The sequence below is a fragment of the Malaclemys terrapin genome, chromosome 5 (assembly GCF_027887155.1).
Source record: "Malaclemys terrapin pileata isolate rMalTer1 chromosome 5, rMalTer1.hap1, whole genome shotgun sequence".
NCBI classification, from domain to species: domain Eukaryota; kingdom Metazoa; phylum Chordata; order Testudines; family Emydidae; genus Malaclemys; species Malaclemys terrapin.
This window is the reverse complement of record NC_071509.1, coordinates 34330875-34355720: the sequence shown is the minus strand read 5'-3', so window position 1 is coordinate 34355720 and position 24846 is coordinate 34330875. Positions and strand designations below refer to the sequence as shown.

At 41.2% G+C, this 24846-nt stretch overlaps 1 protein-coding gene across 2 annotated transcripts in view; it reads left to right on the top strand.

Annotated features, from left to right (window-relative positions):
• The window catches only part of ADGRA3 (adhesion G protein-coupled receptor A3), a 155132-nt gene that overhangs the window by 3569 nt on the left and 126717 nt on the right, over positions 1 to 24846 (top strand). For both annotated transcript variants that reach the window (XM_054029278.1, XM_054029275.1), the window contains exon 2: positions 19650 to 19721. In XM_054029278.1, the coding sequence (XP_053885253.1) occupies positions 19650 to 19721 (72 nt within the window). The remainder of the gene's footprint in view (positions 1 to 19649; positions 19722 to 24846) is intronic.

Below are 24846 nucleotides of genomic sequence, written 5' to 3'. Positions count from 1 at the left end.
GGCTTCTGAAGTACACTGTTAAGCACCATGGATGCTGGAAATTGTGCCATAGAACCCTCACCTGCAATATTATCAGGTTTGATTAGTAATTTCTTAGGACTTGAACATACTTTGCTGGCAAATAGCATATTTTGAAGCTAACATACCACTTAATGGTTCCTTGGGTGGATAGGGGAAAACTTAATGGAAGATTCCTCCTTGTGATTTGGGACAAAACTGTTCATTGATTCTCTTACTGAAAAAATCCCACAGGAATCTAGATGCAAGAGAACTTGTGTTATTCTGTAAACTTTAATTCTACTGAAAAGTGCCTTCAAAAAAGGGGGTAGGAAGATTTTTCACTTCTTTATTATGTATAGGCTTGGCAGAAATCAATTTTTATTTTTTTATAATTTTGATGGATAATATCAATGTTAATTTAAATTGTTACAAATAAAAGTTTAAAATATTCATAGTTGCAGGAAATTATGTGATTGTCAGACTAATTATTTAATGACCGCATCTAATTTCTCAAGGAACCTTTTTTTTTTTATTTTGCCTATCTGTAAATTTTTATTATCGATGGAAATATTTTTTTCATCAGATTGGGTGCATATGACGAAACTGGTGTTTACCAACATTTACTGATAAAATCTAACACTTCCAAGCCTAATCATGTTTAATACAAGGCCTGAAAAGAGCTTTACATTTTTTATTAGAAATTGAAGTCTAGTCTGTCAAGTCTTCCAGGAAAAGCAGGATTATGACAGGGAACCTGGTAGGATTATGACATCAGATGCACCAAGCCAGTGAGAGAGGAAGCAATATTTTAGGAACATAGGATTTGCCAGACTGGATTAGATCAGTGGTCTATCTAGTTCAGTATTCTGTTTTAGCCACTACCAGATACTGTCAGAGAAAAGTACACAAGTCGAGAGTTATGGAGTAACCTACCCACAAAGAAAATTTCTTCCCAACCCCACTAGTTAGGAGCTGGTTTATGTCTTGAAGCATGTGGATTTCTCTTCCAGACCCTTGATTTATTAATTTTGCTTGTTTTTTAATCTTTGCTATTCTATCTCTGTTCTTATCTTTATAGCCAATCCTTCTTTGAATCATGCTAAGCTCTTTGCCTCCGTGATATATGGCATTCCACAGGCTAACCGTGTGCTGTATAGAAAAAGTACTTCCTTTCTATGTGGGTTAAACTTGCTGCTTTTCAGTTTCTTTGAATTTCCCCTTACTCCTATTATGGGAAAGATCAAATATTTATAAAAAGAAGAACAGGAGTACTTGTGGCACCTTAGAGACTAACAAATTTATTAGAGCATAAGCTTTCGTGGACTACAGCCCACTTCTTCGGATGCATATAGAATAGAATAGGTGCCACAAGTACTCTTGTTCTTCTTTTTGCGGATTCAGACTAATACGGCTGCTACTCTGAAACCTGTCAAATATTTATAGTAATTCTACCTTCTCTATACTATTCAATATTTATTATATACCACATCCTTAAAAATCTTCGAGTTCTCCAGCAAAACCAGAAAATATAACTTGACATTCCTGTTACCTTCAAAATAAAATACAGCAGAAAAAAAATCTTTCTTTGTAGAAACATGACGGCCAAAAATAAGAGAGAAAGTGGGGTGCACACCATATCTTTTTCTTTGTTATGGTTGGGTAGAACTATAAGCTCAGCTGTTGTACCCTGATGATTATAGTGTCTGAGAATCAGTAAACAATTACAAAAAAAAATTTTTGGAAACAGGCACTGCTTTGGTATGCATAGCTCTTGTTTTATTTGTTTCCCACTCTCTTGCTTATGTTCAGAATTTACTGGGTTTATAATTCTTATCTTCAGTTATCAAGCAACAGGGCTAAGGCATCACATCCAAATGGGCTTAGAATAAGGAGCATGTCAACTCAGCAGAACCTGTGAAAGTGTGTTTGCATGTGTTATATAATTTAACTTTTTGTCATAAAAAGCAATGGTAAACTAGAGAAAATAACCTCTTCCTGGCTGTTTTCAAGATTAACTTAGAGGGAAAACTAATACATTTTAAAATAATAGTTCCCTTTGAAACTTTATACTTGGTGTGAAGAAAAGTAAGATCACTAACAAATTAAATTTTTTTGTTCTTTTCAGTTTCTCTGCTTTGTGCATTTGAGAACTGTTTGTGTCTTGTTAGTCCTTTCACTATTTTCTCAGTATAGTCAATTGCTTTTTCTTCCTGTTTGTGTGGGTCTTTCACATAGCAAGAGAGGATGAAGGATTTTTTAAAAAAAGTTAAGTGTTTTTAAAACCACAAAAACTGGCCTTGGGGTTTAAGGGCAGGTGTAGGGCCCCCTGAGGACCCGCAAGCTGGTTTCAGGGGCTCCGCCAAAATAAACCAGAGAGCAGGGGCGGCTTGCTGGGGCCCAGGGAAGATAGCTGAAGCCTGACCCCTGCCACCCAGGGTTGAAACCAAAGACTGAGCAATTTAGCTTTGCAGAGCCACCTGTGGTGTCAGGCCTGAGATTGCCCTGCTTGCTATCCCCTAATGCCAGACCTGGCTTTTAATCTACTGAATGTGGAGAAAAACAGTAGATGTGGTACAGGTGGGCCAGGGAATTTTTGTAGCATGGAGGGTGGCGGGGGGGGCTCAAAAAGAAAAAGGTTGCAAACCCCTGGATTAGGGGATTGCCAGAGAGATAAGTGATTTGAAAATTGGTCACTGTCATGTAGATGGGCTTCATTTTAACTGGATGAAAAAAGCAGCATAGTAGGTTTTAATTTACTCTAAACTCTTTTTACTGTATGAACTTTAATCACTGATTGATATGAAAGTAGTATACTTGGTTTATACTGAGAGTTTAATATTCTTGATAACTCCCAGTTTTGACAACAGAATGAGAAGTAATCCTCATAATAGGACATTTGTATGCAGTTCTCAACATATTCAGAGAAGTTAGTCCTGAATTAGAGTAGTGAACTGTACAAAAGCATAGTGTGTAACTTGTCACAATTCAATTAATAAACTTTTCTCTTGAAACCATTTACTACAGTTGATTTGGGGACAAGGCAGGCAAAAAAATGGAGGGGAGATTGAAGGAAGGAAAACTCCAAGAACTTTTAGATGAAGTCTATTTGTGGCTATTGATCAGGCTCTTGAATATTTTTCTTCTCCTTAGACTGGTGGTAGCTGTTGCAGTTGTTGGCAGGGTTGGCAAATTCATTCAACTAATCAGTTGCACTGACATCCATTCTTTCTCTTGTGACAATTCCAAAGGGTAGTAAACAATGGTACAGTCTTTCTTAGTTCATAATGGTTTTTTTTCAGGAATATTTAAGTTTAAATTTTTAGTTGGAGTCTAGAAAGACAACTGCCTAGCTAGATGTTTTAAACTGATGGCTATAAAACAAATCTGGTTTCTCTTTTTTTCAATTTTGCACTTCCCTCTTAAAAAGATAATCTGGAGAGCAGAGAAAAGTCCAGGAGAGAAGAAAGGGTATATCTAAACTAGTTTATGGCCTTATTGTAACTTGAGTTGAGTGTCTGGATTAGCATTTAGAAAGGTGCTGGTTAACTCCAGTTGGTTACCAGTTAACTCAAATTACAGTAAAGCCACAAGCTGTAATCTAGATCGGTGATTTTCAAACTTTTTTTCTGGGGACCCAGTTGAAGAAAATTGTTGATGCCAGTGATCCAACGGAGCTGGGGATGAGGGGTTTGGGGTGTAGGAGGGGCTCAGGGCTGGGTCAGAGGGTTAGGGAGCAGGGAATAAGCGGTTCAGGGTGTGGGAGGGGGTCAGCACTCTGGGCTGGGGGTGTAGGCTCTGGGTCGGGGATGAGGGGCTTGGGGTGCAGGAACGGGGTTGGGGGGGACTTACCTCCAGCGGCTGCCGGTCAGCGGAGCCCTGGGCCCGACTGCCTAGAAGCTGGGCCCACTGATTGGGGTGCAGCACCCCCCAATCCCTTATCTTTTTATAATGTAGCCCCAGGAATGGCAGAGGGTGCCTGGTAGCAAGGGCCAGAGAGTGGAGCGGGGACCAAGCAGCTACCCTGCAGGGAGGGGAAGCAGGAGAGCTCCTAGCTGGTAGAGGGATGACCCCCAAAATCTTGGCGGCTGGGAGCCGCCACCCTCTTGGCTCCATGCTCTGGGCTAGCTTCACTCAGCAGCGAGGAGGAGCCATAGCCATGAGAGGAACAGGAATAGGGAGCGCACTCAACCAGGCAGTAATGGCACTTCTGGCCACTGTGTTGTCTGCCTGCAGTGCTGGTCGTCGGGGAGCAGGAACTCTGGGATAAATCTGAAGGACTTCTGGGACCTGAGTCAACCTGGGGCCACATGCACACAGGAAAGCAATAGGGCTCAGACCCTAGGTCCCAGATTAACATGGGCTCGGACCTTGCAGGGTCCTGGGACCTTGCAGGGTCCTGGGTCTCTGCATCTGAGCCCTAGGTTGGCACACTTTCTATGTGAAAGCAAAGATTGTTTGGCTTGAGCCTGGGCTCAGACTGTGGCTTAAATTGCTTTGTAGGCATACCCTATGTGTACTACGCATGAGAGAGTGATTAGGCCTGCTTTGCCAGTGGGTTTCATGGCTGGGCTTACTGAAACAGTAGAGGAATGTTGAGATTCAGGAATACTGGGTTCAATTCCAGCTTCTGGAGAGGATTCAGCTTGAGTGGTTATAATCTCTCCTGCTCCTGACCCTCCCTTCTATTCCCGCTTCCCTACCAGTTCCTGCTCATGTCTGCTCTTCTGCCTCTTATCTCCCTCTTCATTCATGCTGCCTGGGCACCAGCATTTGGGGAGGCAGAAAATGCATTAGGAGCACAGGAGAGGCAGACTCTGGGCTCTCATTTCTGGTGCCCCATACCACAGTGGCTATTGAGAGGAACAGTTACAGGGAAGAAACATGCTTGGTGTAGATGGATTATTTGGATAATGCTTCTAGCCTCTCACAAACCTCTACTGAACATGTGAGACCTCTGATTTTCTTCAGAGGCTTATAGCTTGGTCCAATCTGGATGATTTTTTAACTGGGATGGTAAAAGGTACATCCTTGAAACTAGGTTAATTCCCATCGCCAACCTCCTGACCCTCTGTCAGATATCAAGTCAAGCTCAAGCATGGGGGCCTTATAGCTTCTCAGCAAAATGTTTATAAGACTTTAACAAAGGCAAAAGACTGGGTTTTCTTCAGAATGTTCTCAGAAACTGCTGCACAATTTTACCTTAAACCTTACATTAAAAAAACAGCCTGAGGTAGTCACCTGGCATAGAAAATTTCAGTCTGACCAGTTAGTTTGGAAGTTGTAAGTAACTAAATATGTGGTCTTATGATGGAAAGTGGTAGTTTTTTCCATAGTTAAGGAAGTCTGCTCCACCTATAATAAAGAAGTAGTGTTTGAGTTAGGCCCTGATCCCGTAATTGACTTCTTGGACACAAAGCCCCATTGAAGTCCCGCATTATAATCAGAAAAAGGGTTGGGGCTTAGTCTGTAAGATATGAGGGGGGGCATGGACCATTACTTTTATGTTTAAATAGTTGTCAGTACACTGGAGCTCAATTACATATCTGAAGACTGATCCTATGATTGGCTTGGTTTGTATGTTTTAGAGCTCCTTAAATTCAAAACTCAAAATGAGCATGCTTAGTTTGTGGGATATTAACATATATCTGGTTAACAGGGAATTAATTTCACAGCCTAATTAAGATGAGTCTGTGAAACTCCTATGGTGTATTGTTTGTCCAGCTGCAGACCAGAGTTCATTGGTTGTAAGTTTACCAGAAAGAATCTAAACAAAGAGAGGTGCATGTAATTCCTTTTTAAAAAAAAAACAACAACCATATTTTCAAAAAGTTTCTTCACTGGTCTGCTCGCAACTTTCCATATTTAAATACTTGGGTGTGAACTTTTGAGTACTAATATGTGCATGTGCAAATGTTAGAGCTTGAAACACAGAACTCTTGTTTGAATTTTCACACAAAGTTACACATGCACAAATGGAGACTTCATTGAGTTTAATATCACAACTGTAATTTTGTCTAACTCCTAAATATAATCATGCTCAACTATATCTAATTCATTAAACATCTGGCAGGCACTTATCTAATCTATCCACCTGGACATTTGAATGGCCCTTCCATCTCTGGTATGAGTTCCTTCTGTTTCCAAAGTAAAAGGTCATTTTTATCATAAGATAAATCATTTGCAGGAAAAGGGCTCTTGAGCTTTATAAATAGAGCAAATGGTTATAATTCCTTCTCCCCTTGGGGCATCATCTGATTGCTTGCTAAACCTGAAGTCCTGAAGGAGCTGGGACATACCACTTGCTAACCCGAAACTTTGTTCTTGAGTAATATGCTGCCATCTAATGAAGCTACACCCACTTTGGGTTAGCAAGTAGCATGTCCCCCTCCCTTCAGAACAGTCTGATGGTCACAGGGATTTGTCACTTGAGGTGACCCAAGACTTATTTTTTCACATACAGCCAGTCAAAACCCATTTCCTTATTCATATTCTATATGTGGATAGGGGGTAGGGATGTACATTTTGCAGCATTTTGCTTAAGAACAAACCTTCAGGTGGCAAAGTGGCATGTTCTGTTTCCTTCAGAACAGTCAGATGCTCATGGGGTCATAACTGTTGTAGTGACCCGAGACACATTTTATCACATACAGTCAGTCAAAACCCAGCTCCTTATTCAAACTCGATATACAAAGTGTAAGTGGCATATGGCAGCATATTATGTAGGAACAAAGCTTTGAGTCATGAGTGGCATATCCCAGCTCCTTAAAACAGGCTAACGGTTGTGGGGATGTGTCAGTTTCGGTGACCCTAGAGTTATTTCATCATGTGAAGTCAGTCCACCCCAGTTCCTTACTTGATTTAATTAATAAATAAAAATCTAAATTTCTAATTACTTATCACATACATTTGATGACATTTCTACAAATTTAATCTTGCATTGAAATATTTTAAAATAATGTTGGCCTTTGAGTAAGGAATTGCGCACTACATATAAGGAGTGGGTACTACAATATGGTACGCTATTCCATACTAAAATAAGGAACTGAGAACAAGGAACAAACTTCACCCTTGTCAAAAACCTTCCCTCTTATGCAAGAGGAGGTGCGACAAAGTTCCTCCATTTGCAGCTGTTTATGCATTAATTTCCACCTATAACAATTAACTGCCGAAAGTTACCTGAAATACAGTTTTTTTTCTCCAAACTATGCATTTTGCAAGATCTACTCAGGAGATATTCTTTGACATTTTTGTTCAGATACACAATTTTGTTGAAGAACATAGAACAGAAGAACGGCCGTACCGGGTCAGACCAAAGGTCCATCTAGCCCAGTATCCTGTCTACTGACAGTGGCCAATGCCAGGTGCTCCAGAGGGAATGGACCTAACAGGCAATGATCAAGTGATCTCTCTCCTGCCATCCATCTCCATCCTCTGACAAACAAAGGCTAGGAACATCATTCCTTACCCATCCTGGCTAATAGCCATTAATGGACTTAACCACCATGAATTTATCCAGTTCTCTTTTTAAATGCTGTCATAGTCCTAGCCTTCACAACCGCCTCAGGTAAGGAGTCCCACAAGTTGACTGTGCGCTGCGTGAAGAAGAACTTCCTTGTATTCGTTTTAAACCTGCTGCCTATTAATTTTATTTGGTGACCCCTACTTCTTGTATTATGGGAATAAGTAAATAACTTTTCCTTATCCACTTTCTCCACATCACTCATGATTTTATATACCTCTATCATATCCCCCCCTTAGTCTCCTCTTTTCCAAGCTGAAGAGTCCTAGCCTCTTTAATCTCTCCTCATATGGGACCCGTTCCAAACCCCTAATCATTTTAGTTGCCCTTTTCTGAACCTTTTCTAGTGCCAGTATATCTTTTTTGAGACGCATATCAACAATGGATGGTTGGACTGCCAAGGAAAAATTTAAACAAATTACATTTCAGAACTTCCCTAGGGAAAATGTATTGGGGGAGGGGGGGTGTAGTGAGTCGGTGTGGCTCCCCTCCTGTCCAGAAGAGGGAGCCCACGTGCCGGCACCAGAGCGGGTGGGACCACCACCGCCTGTCCCCGCCCCCCGGAAGTCAAGGGGCGGGACAGGAAGTATAAAGGCCGGCCGCCAGAGCTCAGTTGGAGCCCAGCCACCGCAGGGAGCAGACGTGCGGCCGGGAGCTCCTGCCCAGGAGACCGTTGAAGACCGGGGCTTGGACCCTGGCTGGCCTGAGCTACCCCGGGCCCGCTACGAAGAGGAGCCGCCGGAGCCCGCTCACGCCCGCCACTGGGAGAACCCCTGGGAACCGGACCCCACTAACCCTGAGGGTGAGACTGGACCCGAACCCCTCCGCCCCTGCTGCTACCCAGAGGAGCCGCCTGGGGACCGTTGGCCTGACTTCCCGGCAGAGCTACCGGACCTGCCACCGAGCCCCGGCCCAGAGGAGCCCATGCAGGTGGACTGGCCTGAGCCCGGCGCGACGAGCGAGGTAGGATCTGAGGGGGATCACGGAAGTGGCCCGGGGATAGCCGACCCCGGTCCGGCTGCAACTGAATGTGAGCCTATGTCAGTGTGTTGCGGTCTGGATACCCCACTGACCAGCAGCGGCAGCAACCGCTGTTAGGGCCCCGGGCTGGAACGCAGTGGAGTGGGTGGGCCTGCGTTCCCCCCTGCCACCCCCACTCACGGGTGGCAGGCATCCCCCTCACCCAACGCTCGGCTACAGCAAGCCTGGGCTTTGAACTATTTGCTCGCTCAGCCCCTGCAACAAGGGCCTGAGCCTTACTGTGTTTGCCCCGCCCTGATCCAGGGCCTGGGCTTTGAACTATTTGCTCGCTCAGCCCCTGCAACAAGGGCCTGAGCCTAACTGTGTTTGCCCCGCCCTGCTCCAGGGCCTGGGCTCTGAACTATTTGCTCGCTCAGCCCCTGCAACAAGGGCCTGAGCCTAACTGTGTTTGCCCCGCCCTGCTCCAGGGCCTGGGCTCTGAACTATTTGCTCACTCAGCCCCTGCAGTCAAGGGCCTGAGCTTTAACTGTGTTGGCCCGCCCTGATCCAGGGCCTGGCCTCTGAACTATTTGCTCGCTCAGCCCCTGCAAACAAGGGCCTGAGCTTACCTGTGTTTGCCCCGCCCTGCTCCAGGGCCTGGGCTCTGAACTATTTGCTCGCTCAGCCCCTGCAGTCAAGGGCCTGAGCTTAACTGTGTTTGCCCCGCCCTGATCCAGGGCCTGGCCTCTGAACTATTTGCTCGCTCAGCCCCTGCAAACAAGGGCCTGAGCTTAACTGTGTTTGCCCCGCCCTGATCCAGGGCCTGGGCTTTGAACTGTTTGCTCGCTCAGCCCCTGCAACAAGGGCCTGAGCCTAACTGTGTTCGCCCCGCCCTGATCCAGGGCCTGGGCTTTGAACTATTTACCCGCTCAGCCCCTGCCATAAGGACCTGAGCCTAACTGTGTTTGCCCCGCCCTGATCCAGGGCCTGGGCTCTGAACTATTTGCCCGCTCAGCCCAGCAAGCAAGGGTCTGAGCTAACTGTGTTTGCCCCGCCCTGATCCAGGGCCTGGGCTCCTGAGCTTTAACTGTGGTTGCTCCGACTCTGCACCAAAGAGCCGGAGTTTCAGGACTAACTGACTGTTTATTCCCAGAGTAGTGAGTCGGTGTGGCTCCCCTCCTGCCCGGAAGGGTCGAGCCCCGGCTAGGACCTACTACAGGGGGAAAATACCAAAACTGGATAAAAATTCAAAGGGCCTAAGAACTATTCACCACTGTTGCTTTCTAAAGTGAAGTTTTGGCATTTTGATTAGATGGGCTCATCTGTGTGACTACCCATGGTTCTGAAGACACTGTATCATAATGCATATACACAAGGGGCCAAAAATAAGTTTGCACAGGCAGTCTTAATTCTGGCATTTCTTAACCTTTGAGTGCTTGACTTTGCAAACTTAGTATTCTTTTAACACAGTTTTTGTGTGTTTGCTCTCACTGTCTCTCAAAAAAATTGCAGTTAAATCAATACATACAGTATTGACTTCCTTCAACTTCTTAGCTATCTATGTAAATGATGGCTGAAGTCTTGTGGCTATTATAACCTTTTAAAAATTTATTTTCAGTAAAACTTTAAAGTTTTCTTTGTAATAAATAGTGAAATTACTTGAACACATGCTTTGTACTTCATAGACACAACTACATACTCTATTATATATAGGGCAAGGATTTTAAACAAACCAGCCATGTTGATTTCAGGTTAATTAAAAATTGAGGAGTGGAATCAATGCTGAATTTTTTTCCACTTACAACAAAAATGTCAAATTTTTATATTGTAGAGGGTCATATTCAATTTTTAATTGTCTGAAAAGGAGTATTTAGGTATACATACTGCCTTTGTTCCACTACGGAACCTGTGTCCAAGGGGCATTTGGTGCCAACTGTTGGAGGGCATAGGGAGTGCATAGGGTTTTCACAAAGATCCCCTGCGTCAGATATATGCCTAATCGTTCATTGAAGGCTGTCATGTGAAGTCTTTACCAAGAACCAGTAGCCCACTGCATGTTATAAATATTGCAAAATGTGTGTATGGATGATATTTAAGGAGTTATGTATCTATACTGAAAATTAGGTTCTTAAGGTCTTGGAGTTAAGACAGGTAACCAGGAGATGACATACCTCAGAAATATTTCTTTCAGTCAGGATGTAACAGATGCTTATCTCCCTGTCTGGTAATTTGTGTGTTGTATATCCTATGCCCTGCAATGTCTCCCTATTTGTATCGAGAGCTAGAGCAGAATGGAAAGATTGTGAAATCTGCACAAGAGGAAACTTACAGGGTGAAACAAATAGCCCGTGTGTGTCCTCTACTATAAATAGAGACAAAGGATTGTTATGGTATATCTTGGGGTGCAAAGAAACTCATGGGATCCTTCACCAAGAGGCAAACTGATAGTGTGCTTGTCTCATGAAATGAAGGTCACAGGCAACCTGGCTTTAAAGGGCTGCAAGGATTTTGGATGAGTGATACACTAGAAGACATGAAAGTATTTTGTTAATTAAGTCTAAGGTCTAGAATGCGTGTTATGATTTTATTTTCTGTGTAATTGTTTCGAACACTTGTACTTGTTACTACTCGAATTTCTGTGCTTCGTTAAATAACAAAGCTTTGCTTCTCTTTCATTGTCCTGTCTGTTTTTCCTATAGTAATTCCCAATTAGTACTACACCTCCATTCCATCCATTAAAATAAGCAATTAAATAGTTAAAGCCAACATTTTAAAAAGTGTAACTAGATTTTATGCCCCATTAATAAAGGACAGAGAAGTTCATACCTCTCTTTTCAGGCTGTCTGCCCTTTGTTCACATTTGAAAGGTTATCTTTGCAGTCATGAGGGCTAGACTCTTTTAATATAATGGAAGCTTAGATTCTGTAAGATCTAAATTTGTCAGATGGGCCACTCAAATGCATCAAATGGGCTAGATCAAATCTGTTGCTTTGTTTTTGCTGCGTCAAAAAAAGTGTGTGTGTATGAGTGCTATTTTTACCACAGGATGACTAAAGTACTGTATGTTAGCTATCCCATTATAAAATCCTAATGATATCAAACCACCTGTAGCTTTTACTGTGAGCTAGTTAAGCAAGGTCAATGCTATATGTGCCCCCTCCCCCCCGGGTTGACCTCACCTAGCTAATTTCCATAAAAACTAGAGTGCTTGTCTCTGATAGGACTTTACAGTGGGATAGCTAATGCACATTTGTTATCTGGTGCTTAAAAAAAACCACTTTTTTTTTTTCTTCACTGAAGACATGACCTGAGTTAATCTTTTCCCAGTAGCTTAACATTTAAAGAATATTGCAAACAATGAAAAGAACTTGATTGTTGTTGTTTTTTAATGGATTAAAAATGGATTTCTTTCATGTACTTGCATGAAGAAAGCAGTGAAACTAGGTGTGGATTAAAAAGTTGCAGCACATATCAATATACTACTACTTCAAAGCATAAGTAGGATCCTAGGCAACTGAGATCAGAGAGGAGCATTTTCTACCCTACACATGATATTTAACAGCAAGCAAGCAGGGTGCTTTTTTTCCTGAAAAAATGGGGATAGGTCATTTCCTGACAAAGACAGGATACTGAACTAGGTAGAGCAGTGGTCTGTTTTTGGCATAGGAATTTTGTTTCACAAACTACTGAAGAAATAAATATTTCACTTCAAACTTAAAATCCGAGTAACGCTGTTTTGCTGATTAAGGTATGCAAACATTAAGATCCTGCAAACCTTTACACACTTGAATATTCCTTAATCAGGATTAATTTAGTTCCACTGAAGTCAAGGGTTCTACCTGGATGAGTGAGGATTTGCAGGATCAGACCCTTAGTTTGTTAAGAGGTGATTTAATAATATTAACCACAGGAAAGGCTTTTTCATATTTACTTTGGTCATCTGACTAAATAATTTGATGTAATAGTCTCCTGAACTCCAAGCTCTAGTTTTAAGGAGTAATAAATAAATAAATAAATTAGCTCGCTCATCTCCACTGTTCTTACTTCACACATTTGTAGCATGTCTGTAGTCTGTACTTTCCTTGTGGGATTTTGAGATCATACTGTTAGCCAAATGGGCTCGTTTCCCCCTGGAGCTGCCCAATTACCCCAAGGAGGCACAGGAGTCTAGAAGACGGCTTTAAGTTTTTATTGACCAGTCAGCTGAGTGGGCGTTCTCCTCGGCTAATGCCAGAGAGAGAGCCCCTTATAAGTGTGGAGCAAGCCTTTTTATACCTAGCAACAAACAACTTAGCATGCATACCTGATACGTGTATGCAAGGATTGAGAGAGAGGCAAGGGAATGGATACATAACAGGATGCAGTTTAACATTTGCTTGAACTCATCACTTCTTTCCACAGCACCCCCTTCTCTACCCCCCCCCCCCCCCCGCACTCCGCTCTGAGGCATATGTTAGACTGAAATAGCAGTGCCTGTCTGTCTCACCTAGGCTGGTGGTTTGGCCGCCTTGTGTTATCACATAATCTTGCTGCACAGAAGGCTGCAGCGGGTGTTTTGCAGAAACAGTCGTTGCTCCTGATATAACAGCTGGGCTTATAGGCAAATAGTTGACCTTTTGCTCTAACATACTGTAAATTAATTCATTCTTCAGAGTATGGTTTGAATAGTGTGCAGTGAATAAGGCATGGGGACACATACTGAACAGTAAAGAGAAAACAAAAATATTGAATAGTTGGTCATTAAGCGTCAATCCTGTACACTGACTGAATCAGGCAGCCGGTGGAAAAAGATATGTGATCGTGTAATTAAAGATTATCATAATACATGTGCACAAGGGGACTAATTAAGGTTGCACAGGAAACCTTGATTTTGGTATTTCTTAACTTCTGGATACTTGACTTTGCAACATTAATAATGTTCTTTTAAGGTAGTTTTTTTGTATGTATTATTGATTTTGTTTAATTCAAGCTAAATCAGTATCAGCAAGGTTTTGGGCTGCTTAAATTTGTCTACATTAAGAGTTTGGACTTTTTCTGACTAGATGGATTTTAAAATCAATTCAGTTTATCTGCTGCAAACTTCCAGTATAGAAAAGGCCAGTGTCTCATTTTCCCCATTTGTAAAAAAGATAGAAAAAAATACCGCCTACCTTTGGAGGGTTGTTGCAAAAATTAGTAATAACAGCTCTTATGGTGGTTTTCTCTCATATGGAAAAAAAGGTCCACAGGTAACCCAGTACTGTAAATGTTCTGCACAGTAACTAATTTACTCTTTTTTTGCCTTTGACAGTAATTCATTACAAGACAAAATGCTAGTAGTCTGAAAATATTGGGTTTATATTCTTGTGTAAATCACAGCTTTTCCAAAATAAGCTTTAGAAAGAGTATTTATCTTTTTGCATGTTTACTGTTTTCAACAGAAAACGTTTTTTCTTGGTTGTACAGATCAAATAGTAATTTTACTGGTTTTTTTTTTTTGCTAGTGGCAGACTTCCTAGCCCCCAGAGTATATCTCCTCATCATGAAATGTTCTGATTTAGTCTCCTTTTCCTTTCCAGCTTTCCACCATTTGGATCTCTTGAGTTGTGTTTTAGTGGATCATTCATTACTGAGCCCAAAGTCTCATCACCTCAATTATTTGCATGTTTATTAAATGAACATATTGAGAAACTTATTGCAGTAGTATTGAGGTGTGTATTTTTATGTAGGCTTTTAAGCTACTTGTGTATCTCACTTGTACGATAAGAGTTATAATAACAGAGTTAAAATGTAATTGTAAATTCCTATTTTTGTTACAAGTATGTTTTGATATAATTATTAAGTATGGCTAAGATCGAATATACAGTATGAATAACACTTTTTCCCCTGGTGCCAGACATTTTATTGTCATCTCCTAAAGTGAAAAATAGTTAAATTTCTATTGCTTTGTCATGAAACAAATTATAGTTGTACTACTTTTACCTTGCATTGTGGAATCAGCCTGTTCTACTCTTGCCTAGTACTACCAAGTCAGCACAAGTATGGGAGAATGAGCTGGATTCTATTCTTGCTAATTCTGTTGAAAATGTATTGTTAGCCAAGTTATAATTGCAGGCCCAGTTGAGTTACCCAGTTATAAGTGTGGGCAGATACTTTATTATTTGTGACAAGTCACATTAAAAGGAAAGAACAAAGCCTGGCTGAGTTTGCAAGCCCGGCGCTTATGGGTTTTTTTCTTTTTCTTTTCCTATTTGTAAATTGAGTAAATATGTTATGGAAATCCCTGACATCCACATGCAATACAAAATGTTGAGTTTTATGGAGTCCCTTTTTAGAATAGAACTGTGTATAAAAGAAGCAAAAATGAGATTTGGTGGGTAAAGAGAGCTGATTACCTGTTTTACCAATATTTCTAAAAATATTTTAATTTTGTATTTGGTGAGTTAGCATATTTTAAACATTATTCTTCTAAAAGCATTAATATTTTAAGTTAATAATTTAGCAGAATTATTGATCACAAAGTGATACATTTCATTGTGCATTTATAGTTCATAGATTCTAGGACTGGAAGGGACCTCGAGAGGTCATCGAGTCCAGTCCCCTGCCCTCATGGCTGGACCAAATACTGTCTAGACCATCCCTGATAGACATTTATCTAACCTACTCTGAAATATCTCCAGAGATGGAGATTCCACAACCTCCCTAGGCAATTTATTCCAGTGTTTAACCACCCTGACAGTTAGGAATTTTTTCCTAATGTCCAACCTAAACCTCCCTTGCTGCAGTTTAAGCCCATTGCTTCTTGTTCTATCCTTAGAGGCTACGGTGAACAAGTTTTCTCCCTCCTCCTTATGACACCCTTTTAGATACCTGAAAACTGCTATCATGTCCCCTCTCAGTCTTCTCTTTTCCAAACTAAACAAACCCAGTTTTTTCAGCCTTCCTTCATAGGTCATGTTCTCAAGACCTTTAATCATTCTTGTTTCTCTTCTCTGGACCCTCTCCAATTTCTCCACATCTTTCTTGAAATGCGGTGCCCAGAACTGGACACAATACTCCAGCTGAGGCCTAACCAGCGCAGAGTAGAGCGGAAGAATGACTTCTCGTGTCTTGCTCACAACACACTTGTTAATACATCCCAGAATCACGTTTGCTTTTTTTGTAACAACATCACACTGTTGACTCATATTTAGCTTGTGGTCAACTGTAACCCCTAGATCCCTTTCTGCCGTACTCCTTCCTAGACAGTCTCTTCCCATTCTGTGTGTGTGAAACTGATTTTTCCTTCCTAAGTGGAACACTTCGCATTTGTCTTTGTTAAACCTCATCCTGTTTACCTCAGACCATTTCTCCCATTTCTCCAGATCACTTTGAATTATGACCCTGTCCCCCAAAGCAGTTGCAATCCCTCCCAGTTTGGTATCATTTGCAAACGTAATAAGCGTACTTTCTATGCCAATATCTAAGTCGTTAATGAAGGTATTGAACAGAGCCAGTCCCAAAACAGATCCCTGAAGAACCCCACTTGTTATTCCTTTCCAGCAGTATTGGGAACCATTAATAACAACCCTTGAGTACAGTTATCCAGCCAGTTATGCACCCACCTTATAGTAGCCCCATCTAAATTGTATTTGCCTAGTTATTGATAAGAATATCATGCGAGACCGTATCAAATGCCTTACTAAAGTCTAGGTATACCACATCCACAGCTTCTCCCTTATCCACAAGGCTTGTTATCCTTATGACTTCTATGAATTCTAAAAGCAAATATAATTTCCTTTTACTTTGAACTGAAGTCTTTATGGTATTCTGTCATCTTATGCCACATCTCTAAATGCTTCAAATAATGTATGGACTGACTATATTAATACCAAGTTGTAAACTGAATTTTTTAAGATTACATTTTTAAGTCTGATGAAATGCCATCGTTTTCTGATTGTACTAAAACCTTTATGGTTGAGCAACTAACAGACCCTGCAGAGAAAATACTAAATCAGATTGATTGTAATTCATTCATCACACTCCAGAGAAACACTTACCCTGTAACAGGTATTCAGATGCTTTTACATTTGGGCTCTTATTTCATAGGTAATGTCAGCAAACAAAAGGATTTGTAATTTTTATTTAGATTAATTCAAACTCTAGAAAGTAGTTTCATGGTGTCTTCTGCTCTATGTTGAGTGTCTCATCTTTCTGGAAGAGAGACAAATTAATTCACTAAGGTTTAAGATGATAATCTGAAAGTTACAAGTCATGTACAAATGTTTTTTTTTCACCTTTGCGACAAATCGTAATATTTTTTTGGTAGTGTTGACTTGAATATTTTTCCGATTGTTTACTTTTGATTAAAAACCTGTGTTGGTTGGCTTTTTTTTTTTTTTGTTGGTGCTTGTCTGTCTTCCAGCTGTGTTAGCTGTTAACTCATCTAACTAAAGTTGATGAATTTTCCACCCCCAAACCCTTCATTGTCCTGATTTGTGCACATTCTAGTCAAGATAGAATTAAAGTACCAGAGGGTACCTGCTGTGAATATTTTGGGATAGGCAAGATGAAACCCTGGGCCACCACTTTTGTAAATTCAATGAAAGGCTCTCAATACGTACGTTGGAACCTCTTGTAAACGTAATACTGCTTCATGCATGACATTTTGAGGACCTACTAAATTTAAGGCCCAAATTCAATAGTTTTCTGAAGTTGTAAGTACTTGTTAGATTTTGTTGTAACTTTGTTATAGCAGGGGTGGGCCAACTTTTTGGCCCGAGGGCCACATCTGGGTATGGAAATTGTATGGCGGGCCATGAATGCTCACAAAATTGGTGGATAGAGTGCAGCGGCTCTAGCTTTTTTGCCGCCCCAGGCAAAAAAAAAAAAAAAAAAAAAAAAAGGCGGCCGGACTGCCAAAGCAAAAACAAGCAAACAAAAACAAACGGCAGCCACAGGGAGCGTGTGGAGGGCGGTCAAGGCGGCTAGCAGGGGGATGAAGGTCGGCACCCGCCCGCTCCCTCCGCCCGTGGGCAGCCAGGCGCTGCAGTCCGCTTGCAGCCGGGTGAGAGGGGCTCCCCCCTCTGGCCTTGGGGTGCCTCTCCCGGCAGGGCAGGCTCCAAGGGAGCCGACACAGGCAGCTCTGGCTGAGGTCTGCGACCTCCGCGTGGGTTGGCATTGCAGCGGGGCTCGGCACAGTGCAAATGGCGCCGGGATCAGTGGGGCCCGCCCTTCTGCTGCCCTCCTGGCCGCCGCAAAACCATCCCTGCCTCCGCTGCCTGCCGGGCTGCCGCAGAACTCTCCCTCCTTCCAGTGCCCGGGGGCTGCAGGAGGTGCTGGCTCAGCCGCTCCTTTAAAGGCGGCTCGGCCGGGCCGGACTCAGAGCAGCGCGGGAGGCAGAGGCCGGTGCAGGCGGCGGGGAGTGGCGTGTCCCGGGGAGCCCGGCGGCACGATGAGCAGCGGGGATCACTAGTTCCTGCCCCCCCGGGTCGGCCCTTCAGGGCTGGGCTGGCCACCCCAAGATTGGCCGGAATGCCGCCCCTTACAATGTGCCACCCCAGGCACGTGCTTTCTTGTCTGGTGCTTGGAGCCGGCCCTGAGAATAGTACAATATAGTTACTTCTGGTGAAACATGAAAAATGCAGCATAAATGGTTTACAGTACAGTATATTTTAAAATTGTGTATTTTTCTTAATGTCATGTTCAGATATTTAACGTTTAGCACAGGTTTAGAGGTTTATTAGTTAAGTTGCTAATTCATCAGGATCCAAACCTTTTATCCAGTCCTTCCCTCCTCTTTCTCCCTAAAAAACCCCCCAACCCTCCAAACCAAACAAACAAAAAACAGGAGCATATCCATTTGAAACAGTAATATGTATTTCTCCAGACATCATTTCATCCTAAAATATCACTTGTCCATTTAACACCTTTTCAGACATGTGCTGTATTAGGACTTTTAGGTTCTGGAGGAGAACATTTTTTCTGTAGTCTTAGATGTTCAGAAACATGTAGAACAGAACAGGTAAAAATTATGGACTAAAAAGATACCACAGCATAGCTTTAAACACTAAAACTACTGGGGAAAATAATTCAGACAAAGAGTTTGTTAATTATTCCTTTTGAGGAAAGAGATTCTTGAATTACAGGGAATGCTTTATGTGGAATATTTAAAATGTGCGTTCCCCATAGTATAATGAAACACTTGTCCAACCTCAGATATTGAACAAATGTAAAAATATTATTCTAAATTTCCTTTTGAAAAGTAAGCACAATAGTTCATTGTCTAAAATTTTATTGTACTATAACATGAGGGGGACATGGAGTAGAAATGTAACCATCTAGAAAATCTCTGTTTTGGTGTCTGAGTAATAGACGGCAATGGTTGGACCAGTTTTCCCCCCCTTATTTCTGTAAGGTGTGTATTGTATAAACGCTTACTAATGTGGTATGTAAGCCCTGACTGCATTTATATAGCCACATGAAAAATGTTGGTTAGTTAACAAATAAGGTTGCGAGGTACTAGCCCAAGGAACGTATATCAATACATACATCTTTTAAAAAGAAATAAGCAGTAAAGTTTACTATATAGTTCTGACACCAGTTTGTGGGTGTCCGTTAAGATTGGAATTTTCTGTCTTAGCGATACTCAAAGGACCGTATCTTTGTCCTATAGCGATACTCTGACAAACTAAGCTCTGAATAAAACCTTATCCATCCACAAGAAACCGTTTAGTCTCATTAGGGACCACAGACACTGAAATATCTTACTATTAATCATACATTTGTTGAGCAAATGCTCCCCTATTTCATAGTCCTACACAGTTCACAGAAATAAAGTACCCAGTATGTCTAAATTCTTAATTGTACAACCTACTATCAGAAGGGCTTAAAGTCCATGTTTACAGTCTTTTAATAGTGTGCTCTTCCCCAATACTTCATATTTCACTCTTCTCAACTTGTAAGCATTTTAGGGCACCTAGCACAGGAGGGACCCCCACTGTTTCTTGGGGCTTATGGGTACTATTATAATATAGTTAATAATTATTGTAAAGGTATTATACAGTAAGTTTTTCTTTCTGTATCTTGATAAAAGGACAGTCTTTTTAAAAGAAATAATTATTTTCATAGTACTTAGAAGAAAGGAATAAAATTCAGCAAATGTCGTTAGGGTTGTTCTTCTGACATCTTTTGTTTTTGATTCTATATGCAGGATTCTGAGCAATAATAAAATATCGGAGTTGAAGAATGGTTCCTTTTCTGGATTAAGTCTTCTTGAAAGATTGTAAGTACTTATTTAAAAAATAATTGTAATTCACCACTAAATCTTTTGTTTGTATATTTTAAGTATCACATAAATGTACAAAACAGAACAAAACATCTCCTTTTAAATAGGATCTTCTGTAGTGGGAAGTATGTAGCCATGTCTGCTTCAGCATAAGAATTATTTGATAGCTGAGTGATCAATGTACTTAATAGTCTTTTTCTCTATGAAGGTCAAACTACAGTAACAGTTACTACAGAGGGAGTTTGGCAAAAGCCATTTTCTGAGACTTAGTTGGGGGAAGGGGAACAATAAGAAAGTGCAGAAAATGATCTCTACAGTACCATAGACATGCCTGGCACTTTAGAGAGAATGACTACATAGCTATGATTTCATTCTGAGGTGGTGCTGGGGCAAACTCTGTGGGAAGTTATTTAGATTACAGTGATGTGACATTGAGATTGCCTTACCTTTCCTCTTGCTGGCAGTCCTCATTTGGAAGGGCAAAAAGGCAAGTGTGGCTAACGGCAGGCTAAGAATAATGTGTGTATGTACTTGTTTGGGTACAGGTGTGGCACTTCGGAACATAAAAGGGGAGGAGAAATCAAGTTCTTTTTGAAGGGGTGGCAAGTCTGAATGGGAGTGTACACTTCTCTGCAGCCTGAAATTTCCCTCTCCCCTATAGGTTTAGTAGTAGCATGTACTTTGTGGGGGTTCATTGCCTTACAAATTCCATATATGTCAACTTGATGGAAAGAAAATCAGGATGATCTGTGGCACCAAAAGTGGTGGTACCTCCTTTTCTTCTTCTTCCTGCTCTCCTTTGGGTTCCCTCTTCTCTGATTCCCATTGCCTCTCTTCCTTCTAGATCAGTGGTGGGCAGCCTGCGCTCCATCAGGGTAATCTGCTGGCAGGCCACGAGAGAGTTTTTTTTTTTTTACATTGACCATCCGCAGGTACGGCCCATGCCGCTTCCCGCAGCTCCCATTGGCCAGGATCGGCAAACCGTGGCCACTGGGAGCTGTGGGCGGCCATACCTGTGGATGGTCAATGTAAACAAACTGTCTTGCGGCCTTCCAGCGGATTTCCCTGTTGGGCTGCAAGTTGCCCACCACTGATCTAGATGTTGCTGTGTCACCTACAGGTTAAGAGAAAGCACTTCAGCTCCTATTTCAGGATGGTGTTTCCTTTTTCTTTTATGGATGGTGCTGATGCTGATGAATTCAAAATAGGAAGTGTAGGTGGTGGATGTTCAGGGTTGGCAGAGTATTTTTTATGAGGAAGAGCAACGGAAGAAATGTTGGAAGTGTATGGATCTCTAAGCTGTGCTGACTGATTAGGGAAGTAGCCAGTCCCACCTCCTTATCCTAGCATCAAAGTTCTTTTGGTTTCAAGTCAACTTTAAAATATCCAATTCATCCTCCAAACCTTAAAAATACAGACAATGAAAATATTAACGAGTGAGCAGATGGAAAATTGAATTTGTGGTATTGCTCACAATAAGCACGTGAGTTGAACATTCTTTATAGCTTGCTAGGTGATGGGATATGAGTAAGCATGACCAGAAGCCAAGAATTATGGGAAGTGTAGTTTATCAAAAATGGTGTATTGAGTTGCCTAAAGCCTTGTGTAAGCTAGAGAAATCTTTCAAAAGAAAAAAAAAAAATTCCAGCCATGCTGACTCTGGTTCAGGTCCAAAGGTGTTAGCAATATTGGGAGCTCTGATGTACATAGGCCAATGGCTGCTGACAGTGTTGTAAGCTGTATGTCCTATAACTCTGCTCACTGTTTGATTAAGAGTGTTTAAAACATTGGAAGCTGATGACTTACCTACATTAGGACTCCCTATGTTTGTAATACCAGAGGACTGTGGATGGTTTTGCAAAATGTCCCTAGATTACACTTTAGAAATGTACCAGAGAAGCTGTTCTATTAACCAGGCAGTAAGTGGTAGCTCATCAATACTCCAAAAAAAAAAAAAAAAAAAAGCATGGAGTTGAAAATGTATTGACAGCTGATAGATATAACTTAGCTGTAGACCAGAAAATCCAAATAGAGACTCATAGTGTTGTCTTCGGGGAGCAGAGAACAAAAGAACATCTGGAAAAGTGAAGGTTTACTTCAAAGGACAAAGCATCTGTAACTGCCTAACTGTAATGAAACAGAACAAGTATTTGGCTAAAAGATCCGGAAACAAGGTGAAAGCTTGGTTCCACTGAAGTCAGTGGCAGAATTCCCATTGATTTCAATTGGGCCGGGATTTCACCCCAAAATGTTTTGTCTGCCAGAAACCCGGTGCCGATGCCTGTCAGCTTAAATGAAGAGTATTGTATTAAATTGAATTAAAAAAAATACATGTGTGCAAAATAGAAATAGGCAGTGGTTATAAAAAATACAGAAACAGGAAAAGTGTTAAACTAGAAATAGGCAGTAAGTTATTAAATATTTTTGAAAGATTTGAAGTAACCAAGTATGAATTTTGGTAAATTATGTAAATTTGTAATCCTATTACTGTTAGCTCATACTCCTCATGTCCCTCCTATTATTTGTCACAGTCACTTATTAAATATTTTCTTAGTCTCTGCCTTCAAGAGCCTGCAGGCAAGTTTGTCTTCCCCATGGGATTTGTACAATACTTGGTAGTACAGCTCTGGTCCTGATTGAAGCCTTTGAGTGTTACCCTAACATACATTATAATAATGATGAAGTGGTGGGTACAGAAACAAAATTGCTATGTTATGGCAACTTGTCATTTTGTAGAAAGGGGAAAAAAGATCACATTTCTGCTTTATGTAGGTTCTTATACCACACTAATCATTGTCATATCTTAGTGCCTTCCACTCATGAATTAAGTGTCATGGTTAACATCTATCATGTGTGGTTTGTTCTTTCTCTTATCCTCTTCCTGGGGCTGGTAATTGTGTGTGTAGTGGAGTGTGTTTGTGTTGGTAGGATTTTTTTTGGTGATGGATTTTTGTTTTGTTTTCATCTTTTGGAAATGTTGCTTTGTGTTTTTTAGATAATCATTTATTCATGTATCAGTTTATCAAGACTTAATCTTTCCTTTACAATAAATCTCACTAATATATTATATAATTTTCATTAATAGCTATATGAATCCAGAGTAACCTCTGGAAATATTTCTATCTACAAATTCTTCTTCTTATTTTTTGGATCATCGCACCAGAAACCTGTTAGGTTTGTATATTCCTGCAATCTGTGATGCTAACTCAATACGGAAGTTACAGCCATATAAATGAAATGAAATCAGTTTTGTTTAGCAAGTTTAAATTTGTACTTTGCAACTTTGTACTTAAAGCTGCTCTCTGTCTCTCTGGAGATAGGAGCTGGCACTATAACAGAACCTTACTCCTACCTAACCAAACCTGACATTTTCTCTGTTTTTCTGTTCATCATTGTTGATCTGGGAAGTACTTGCTCATGATTGACGGAGGCTGAGAAAAGGGTGAAGTACTACAATCTCCCTGAAAGGGAGCAGGGATGAAACAGGGCAGAGTAAGTTTGTGTGGGAAGTTGCACCTTAACTCTGAATTTCTTGTTTTTAGAGGTTTAAGTTTAGTCATCTTCCATGTTTTGGAATGGTGTAAAACATTACTATGCAAGCTTAACTCTGCATTAACAACGTTTTTTTTTTCCGGGGGGGGGGGGGGGGGGGTAAAATATTTCTGTGAAATACAATATTTCTGTTTCTGTGGAACATTCTAGCTCTGACTCTACATCATTCTGTGATTGTAGTGTATTGTTCCACTATTAAAGTTTAGGGCAAGGCAATTATTTATCTGGCTCGTATTCATATATTGTATAGCACTGTGTGCTCATACATTCCTATAGAAATAATGTGTTTGAGGAGAAGCTGCTGTGGATGTTTTCCCTTCTATTGTCTACACACACACACACACACACTTTATTTTCATGATTTGATCTTCAATTTGCTTGTGAATTTTTCTTCCACATTTCGGATTAGAGACCCCTGTCCTCCTTTAGCCATAGATCTGAAAAAACTGTAATAGTAGCATTTCACCATTACCTTTTATATTGACTCCTTATCATGGTACTTCTAAGACAATTACCCTTTCTTATCCAGGAGGCGAAAAAGAGCTATGTGCTATTTTGATATATTGCTGTGCTTGCTAGTACCATGATAGTAAAGGATGGATCAGTAGTTCTACTATAAACTGTGCAAATTATGGTTTGGAGGCTTGTAATTTGGCTATAACAATTTTATCTGGGTTGGAACGTGGAGCTACCACTTACTGCCTGGTTAATAGAACAGCTTCTCTAGTACATTTCTAAAGTTTAATCACAGTTTGCATTTTGCACATCAGCCTGTCTTACCCACAGGTAGAGGAACTTCATTAAAATATTTCCAAACCGGGTCTCTTTTATGGCCTGCTGGCATTATATGTTTTCCTTTCTAGTGAGAGAATGGTATGGCAGATCTCAAATCAATGAAGGCTACACTCAGAAAGACATCAAGACTTCTGGAATATGCTGCTCAAATTGTTTCAGGGAAGGGGTTGGAAAGGGGGCAGGGAAGAGCCGGGGCAGGGGCGGGGCCTCATGGAAGGGGTGGAGTTGGGGCGGGGCCGAGGGCAGCAGAGGGAGGTGTCAGTAAATGCGGCCCTTGGGCCAATGTACTAGTCCTCATGTGGCCCTCGTAGTCATTTAGAGTTTGAGACCCCTGTGTTAGTGGGACTTTGAGTGTTGTGATTATTAGTGAGCTATAACAATGGGCAAGGTCTTTGTATTTTTTATAATAGGAAGAGGAAAGTGGTCTCATGGAGTGTAAATGGACAGTTATTTGTGGGCATTCTTTTCCCCTATCTTTCTGCATATACATTAACTCACACTTTTGTAAGGGACAAATGTTCTTTTAATATTTTAGTTCCTCTTGCTGGAGGAGCATTGGAGGTGTGTGGGAGGGAAGATAAATTGTGAATGGGCTAATTGTGAGGTACCATCGTGGGGGGCAATTTTTTTTTTCATTTGAGGATATTTTTAGAGTTGGTTGGAAATGGGGTGCCTTAAGGTTTTCTACTTCTGTTTCTTGCCTAAATGCATTTTTTTGGGTAGAAGAGCTACTGTTTAAATATTAATGTATGTGTCCTGCCTTACTGGCTCATAA